Consider the following 7,500-nt stretch of genomic DNA (forward strand, 5'->3'; position numbering starts at 1 on the left):
TGGAATTTTGAAATGTTGGGAGGTATGGGACTGTGATTTATACAAATTATTCAGTATGTCCACTAACAAAAATTTTTGAAACCGGGGGTTAAACACACACTACTGTAGGGCTTAAAATTAAGTGCTCTACTGAATAAGTGCCTCTTTTTGTTGTTGTTGCTATTATGCCTTTTAAAGTGGAAACTGCTGCTGATCCAGTCAGCAGCGCTAGTGCAGCATCTGAGTTGTACGACTAGTGCTGTTGATTGGACTTGCGGATCCCGAGTGGTGCTTCTCCTGTGTGTTTAACCCCTTTGTGAGGGTTACACTTACAATAGTTCAGGATTGTTAGTCTTAAAATTACATGTTCTAACTAATAAGAGCATGTAATTTTTCTTTTTTTTTAAATATTATGGCCCTTTAATTCCTTTTCAAATTCGCATGACTAGGGTTGCCACCTGTTTGGGTTTCAAACTATATGTCAGGGCTTCCTACTTACTCACTCACGACCTACCATTAAAATTATAGACTGATCATTTCTTTGTCAGTGGGCAAAACTACAAAATTATCAGGGGATCAAATAATTTTCCCCTCACTGTATATATGTTTCAGGTTTTAAATAGTGTGGCCTTTTCAGTATTACAGAAGTAACCCTCATGACAACAATATAAAACACCTCTACTCATAGTACATGTGACTTTTGTTCTCTCATTGCTATTGGCTATTTGTAAAACCTTCAGAAGAGGAGGCAGAGACTGGGAGAACTTTCTCAGGGGTTAGTTCTGGGGCCTGTTTTGTTTAACATATTTATCAGAGATGTCATCTGTTTGCAGATACAAAAATTTGTAATAGAGTAGATGTTGTGGGGGTGGGTGGGGTAGAAAAAATGAGAAGTGATTGGAAAAATGACTGGGAACTAAAGTTTAACACAGCAAAGTGTAAAATTATGCGTTTAGGGAAGATCCAAACGTTAATTGCAGAATTAATGACACTTTACTGACTGTTACAAATGACGAATGGGACTTGAGGATTATTATTGCAGATGATTTAAAATGTAGTAAACAATGTTTTACTGCAGCGAGTAAAGCCAGGGCCGGTGCAAGGATTTTTGTGTACACAGGCGAAGATGCAGCTTGACGCCCGCCCCCACCACGACACCAGTAATGTCAGCAGCATGACAGGCAGCACCATGTATAAAAGAAATAAAATCCCACAATAAATGTATTAAGGAATCTGATTGCATATAACTTCAGAGAGGTTAAAAGTGACATCATTCTTCACCAATCACCACCACCCCAGTCCCCACCAGTCACTCACATTGTTGTGATCATAATTTTTTTTTAAAAATACAGTAATGTCAGCATGACTGTCAGCATGTATAAAATAAATCAAATTCAAATCTTATAACAAATTATTAAATGAATGATTGCATTATTTGCATATAACGTCTGCACTGCAGTCTCTCTTACTTCAGACTCAGAGAAGTTAAAAGTGAGTGACATGACAGCAAATCACAATCATTCACCAATCTCACCACCCTTTGACCCAGCCACGGTCCCACCAGTCACTCAGTCTACTGTCTAACTCACTGACCACCCAGACCCTGTGGCCCAGTGCCACAGTCCCACTGTCCCACACCAGTCACTCAGTCTCACTCTGCCGCAATCATTCACACTGGCTGTCGGCCGGCCCACCCTAGCTGTGTGACTGTCATAGAGTCAAGAGACTCAAGTTGTCACCTTGGATTCAAGGTCCAAATGAGCTGCCCTCACTCACAACACAACTGACTGACTGAAGCTGCCCTCAGACTCGAGACTCCCTGCCGCCAGCACCACCGGCACCACCATTCCTTCCTACCTCACTCGGTCAGGTGCTGCTGCAGTGCGAGTCACGTGGAGCCAGGCCTGATTTCACTCTGTCAGTAGGCTTAGGCAGTTAAGGCTGCACAAGTGAGCTCTGCCTTCCTCTGTCTGTCACCACACACTCGCCCACATTCCCATAGGCTATAGTATAGCCAGGCGGGCCCATGATCTAGATGATCAAATCATCAATCAACAGACAGGTCTGTTACTGTAGGAACGGAAGTAAGTTGAACTTGCACTGTTGCAGCGCTGTGAGCCCCTCAGCCAGCCAGGCGTGGCAATAATAAAATGAATAGAAAATAAAAATATAATGATTGATAAGTAAAAGTAAGTTTTAAAATTTACATTTATTCCCTGTCCCTCACTGTCTCATCACGCTTCACAGGACGGCAGATGAATGATCATCATCCACCTCCGCAGTCGGCACCGCTCTTGGGGCGCCCTAAGACGGCTGCCTATACTGCTTTACACAAGCTCCGGCCCTGAGTAAGGCCAGTAGAATGCTTGGATGTTTTGGTAGACGTATTTGCAGCAGAAATAGTAAGGTTCGTATGACACTTTACATATTATTAGTTAGGCCTCATCTTGAGTATTGTGTGCAGTTCAGGAGGCCATATCTTCAGAAGGATAAAAACAAATTTTAATCTGTCCAAAGGAGGGCTACCAAAATGGTACATGGTCTAAAAAATAAAACATAACAGGAGAGGCTCAAAGAGGTGAAATTATAGTATAATAAAGGGTTTAGTAAAACTGAGCCAGTAAATATTTTATATAAACAGGAAAATTCAAGAACAAGGGGTCATGATGTCAAGCTGAAGGGTAGCATATTCAGGAGTAATTTGAGGAAGCACTTCTTTACAGAACTTGTGATTTGATTCATAGAATAAACTTCCAAAATAGGTAGTCATGACAAAAACTGTGGGGGACTTTAAGAATGCCTGGGACAAGCATAAGGCTATCCTATGAACTAGATAAGTTTATACTTTTTAGGAAATATTGGGCAGACTTGCTGGGCCTATGGCTCTTATCTGCCATCACTATCTATGTTTCTATAAATGTGTTTCACATTTAATGGGCTGTGCGCGGCGCAAGAGTGTTCGGCATGAACTAAAGGTGGAAACCATACCCATGACAACAATATAAAAGACCTCTACTCATATTGAATGTGACTTTTGTAATCTCATTTTTATTGGCTATTTATAAATCCTTTAGATAGGCAGAGAGTGGGAGAACTTTCTGAAGAATTTCTTCTGCTTTTGTATAACTATACAACCAACTATCCACCCATATGTCTACAATTTATTTCATGCTTTCATTGTTTTATTTGTATAGAGTATGCACATACAATTTCTATTTTTTTATGATGCTTGTAGGCTACTATACTCGCTAGCAATGCTGTTTCTTGATCTCTCTCCTACCTAGGTCTGTGAGCTGGACATTATTTTTAACTTTGAAAAAGCATACTTTATCTTAGATGAGTTCCTGATGGGTGGAGAAATACAAGAGACCTCCAAAGACTCTGTAGTGAAAGCCATCGAGGATTCTGATATGTTACAAGAGGTTTGTCAAAAGAACATTTTAAACTTTTTTTTTTTCTTTTTTTTTTCTCATTTATCTGACATTTGACATCTATTCAGAATGCAAACACCACATTTCTTTCCTAAGACATGGAGAGTCCACAACGTCATTCCAATTACTAGCCGCAATATCACTCCTGGCCAGCAGGAGGTGGAAAAGAGCACCACAGCAAAGCTGTTAAGTGTCACTCCCCTACCCATAATCCTGAGTCATTCTCTTTACCTCTGTCAATGGAGGAGGTGGAGTTTTTTATTGTCTGAAGAATTGAATCCTTTTTTGGTACCTTCCCTGCAAGCAAGGATTTGGGTTTATCGGAGTCCAGGTCAATCTCTTCAGTAGAGTAGTGGTGGCTTTTAAGCAGTTAGGAAGGTGTGAGGTGGTCCTTACTTTGTTTCCTAACATATTGCTGCCCTAGTTATAGAAAGCCAGAGTTGGTTACTCTGTTCTTTATTTTTCTACAGGTCTCTGTGAGGAGTATGTGTCCTTTCACACCTTGTAAGCTGTCGTCCTGCCTGACAGCTAGATTGCAGGTAAGTGCCTTTTTGTCTTTTAGGTATTGGAGACTTGCACTTAAGAAGACTGAGCTGCAACTTTAATTTGGGGCATATTATATAATTTATATAGGATATTTATAGGCAGGGAGCAGGCACTGTATTTGTGATTAAGGAGACTAAGGGGTTAATACTTTTATTGGGTTAAAGTATATCCTTTATTATTCATTGTGGCTCATGTTCTATTTATACATAAGGGTTAATGTATATTGAGGAGATTGGGCTAATTTGTTTGGACTGTTTAACGGTCTTTCAGAAAATTAGTCAGTTTTTCAGAAACGTGCGCAGTTTCTAGTTGGATAGTCATGTGACTTCCGCTCTTCTGCATAAAGTGGAGCGGCGTTGTCACTGTCTGACAGCTCCTGTGCTCATTTCATTCTGGGGAGTGCTCGGATCGGCATGAGAGTCCTCCGATTATCACAATCTGCAGTTTGTAACTGTGTGAATCTTTTGTCTGATTTTTATTACGGTGGTTAGGTAAGACATCTCAGTCAGGCTGAGGTGCAGAGGTCCTGATGCTTTTTATTTAGCTAGCATTGGTAAGCATTTAAAGATAAGTAGTGTTAAACGCTCTGAGGTTTTATTATTTTCTTAAAGTTATGGTACCAAATAAAATTAAAATAAAAAATTCACAATTAATTTGGGAAAAAGATATTATGGACATGTATAAAGACTCTGTCTTTTGATAAATGCTTATTATGCCTTGAGGCACAAATTGTTTTGCCTATGCAATTCTTTGCTGTATGCTTAGCTAGAACTCTTGAATGTAAAGATAGATTGTTGCCCTCTGAGCCTAATGTATTTCAGGATGATGCTGTTCAGGCAATACCACAGCTTTCTCCTCAAACGTCCCAAGCCTTTATGGTGTCACATACAGTGCCCTGCAGTTCCTCTCAGCCTCCTGGAGGAGATTATGTGCCATCAGATTTTGCGGCATAGATATCATCTGTGATATCTGCAGCATTATCTTCTTTTTCCCATCTTGGGGAAGCGCAAGAGGAAAACTAAACATTTTTCAGACAGTAAGGTGTCTGTCCCATCTGCTGCTGCGCAGGTTGCCCTCCCTCATAACTCTGAGGAGGTTATCTTGGTAGCTTCTGAGGGTGAGATCTCAGATTCTAACAGTGTAAATCCTTTGTCTGAAGTTGAAGACTCAGGTTTAAGCTTGAACACCTTTGTGTACTGTTAAAGGAGGTATTAGCTACTTTGGACGACTCCGATATTTCTGTTGTTGTCAACCCTAAGAAATCTAGTAAACTTAATAAATACTATGAAGTTCCTTCCTCTGTGGAAGTGTTTCCTGTACCAGACCTTGTGATGGAGATTATTACACAGGAATGGTAGAGGCCAGGGATACCTAACTCTCCGTCTCCCGTCTTTAAAAAGATAGAAGGGGCTATTTCTACTATCTAAGAGAACTATGATCCCTATAGAGGATAGCATTCCTTTAAGGATCCCATGGACAAGAAGCTGGAGGCTTATTTGAAAAAGATGTATGTTCATCAAGGTCTGCAATGGCAACCTGCAGTTTGTATTGCTACAGTAGCTAGTGCAGCATCTTATTGGTGCGATGCCTTGTCTGAATCAATTTTAGAAGAGACTCCATTGGAGGAGATTTAAGATAGGATTAATGCTCTCAAACTAGCCAATTCCTTTATTTCTGATGCTAAAATGCAAGTTATTAGACTGGGAGCCAAGATTTCTGACTTCACTGTCATAGTCAGCAGGACTTTGTGGCTAAAATCTTGGTCAGCTGATGTTACCTCCAAGTCCAAGCTTCCCAATCAGTCTTGGAATAAGAGGAAGCAATCTTAGAAACCCTCAGCTGAGTCTAAGTCAGCATGAAGGGTCGACCCCCGGTCCGGGATCGGATCAAGTGGGGGGCAGACTTTCCCTTTTTTATCAAACGTGGGTACAAGATGTCCCAGATCCTCAGGCTGTGGACATAGTATCTCAGGGGTGCAAAATAGAATTCAAATATTGCCCTCCAAGGGGCAGATTCCACCTCTCAAGATTATCTACAGACCAGGTAAAAAGAGAGGCATTCTTGAACTGTGTTCAGGATCTTTTTTCCCTAGGAGTGATTGTTCCAGTTCCACTAATTCACATCTGTTTGTGGTTCCCAAAAAGAGGGAACTTTTCAACCCAAATTTCTCAGGGTACCGTCCTTCAAAATTGAAACCATTCGTTCCATTCTTCCTTTGGTCCAATAGGGTCAGTTGATGACGACCATAGATCTGAAGGACGCTTATCTTCATGTTCCCATCCACAGGGATCATCACAAATTCCTGAGATTTGCTTTTTTAGACAAGCACTTTCAGTTTGTGGCTCTTCTGTTTGGCCTTGACACAGGTCGCAGAATCTTATCAAAAGGTTCTGGGGGCTCTCTTAGCAGTGGTCAGGTTTCGGGGAATTGCTGTGGCTCCCTACCTGGACGACATATTGGTTCAAGTGCCATCCTTTCAATAAGCAAACTGTCATACAGAGATCTTGTTGTCTTTTCTATGTTCCCATGGATGGAAAGTGGATCTGGAGAAGAGTTTACTTGTTCAAGCTACAAGGGTGGTTTTCTTAGGGACCATCATAAATTCACTATCTATGAAAATTTTTCTGACAGAGGTCAGAAAATCCAAAATTCTCTCCTCTTGCCTCTCTTCAGTCTACTGTTCTGCCATCAGTGGCTCAATGCATTGAGGTAATTGGTCTGATGGTCACTTCCATGGTCATCATTCCCTTTGCTTGATTCCATTTGAGAGCTCTGCAATTATGCATGCTCAGATAACGGAGACCATTCGGATGTGTCTCAGAGGATAGAGCTAGACCAGTCGACAAACTCTTTCTCCCTTGGTGGCTTTCTCAGGAGCATCTGTCTCAGGGCACATGCTTCTGAAGACCTTCCTGGGTGATTGTGACCACGGACGCCAGCCTGCTAGGCTGGGGAGCAGTCTGGGACTTGTTAAAGGTGCAGGGACTATGGACTCGGGAGCTATTTACAATGCTCTGAGGGCTTGGCCTCAATTGTCCTTAGCCCGGTTTATCAAGTTCCAGTCGGACAACATCAACTCAGTGGCTTACATCAACCACCAGGGAGGATCTTGGAGTTCTTAAGCCATGAAGGAGATGGCTCGAATTATTCAGTGGGCGGAAGCTCGCAATTGTCTATCTGCCATCCACATTCCAGGAGTGGACAACTGGGAGGCGGATTTTCTGAGCAGACAGACATTTCATCCCGGGGAGTGGACTTTCCATCCGGAGGTGTTCTCCAGGTTAACCCTCAAACGGGGGCTGCCGGAGTTGGATCTGATGGCATCTCAGCAGAATGCCAAGCTTCCAAGGTATGTTTCAAGGTCAAGGGATCCGCAGGCCGCTCTGATAGATGCTCTGGCGGTTCCTTGGGTTTTCGGTCTAGCATATATTTTTTTCCTCTGTTTACTTTCCTTCCATGAGTCATTGCTCATATCAAACAGGAGAGAGTGTCAGTAATTCTAATATCTGGTATGCAGACCTAGTGAAGATGTCATCTCTGCCAC

General features: G+C 41.9%; 1 protein-coding gene across 1 annotated transcript in view; it reads left to right on the forward strand.

Moving 5' to 3' along the window:
- The window catches only part of AP1S3 (adaptor related protein complex 1 subunit sigma 3), an 85,876-nt gene that overhangs the window by 62,918 nt on the left and 15,458 nt on the right, over positions 1–7,500 (forward strand). The window contains exon 4 of the mRNA XM_053709958.1: positions 3,264–3,401. Coding sequence (XP_053565933.1) covers positions 3,264–3,401 — 138 coding nt within the window. The remainder of the gene's footprint in view (positions 1–3,263; positions 3,402–7,500) is intronic.

Source organism: Bombina bombina, chromosome 4 (assembly GCF_027579735.1).
Source record: "Bombina bombina isolate aBomBom1 chromosome 4, aBomBom1.pri, whole genome shotgun sequence".
In the NCBI taxonomy this organism is placed as follows: domain Eukaryota; kingdom Metazoa; phylum Chordata; class Amphibia; order Anura; family Bombinatoridae; genus Bombina; species Bombina bombina.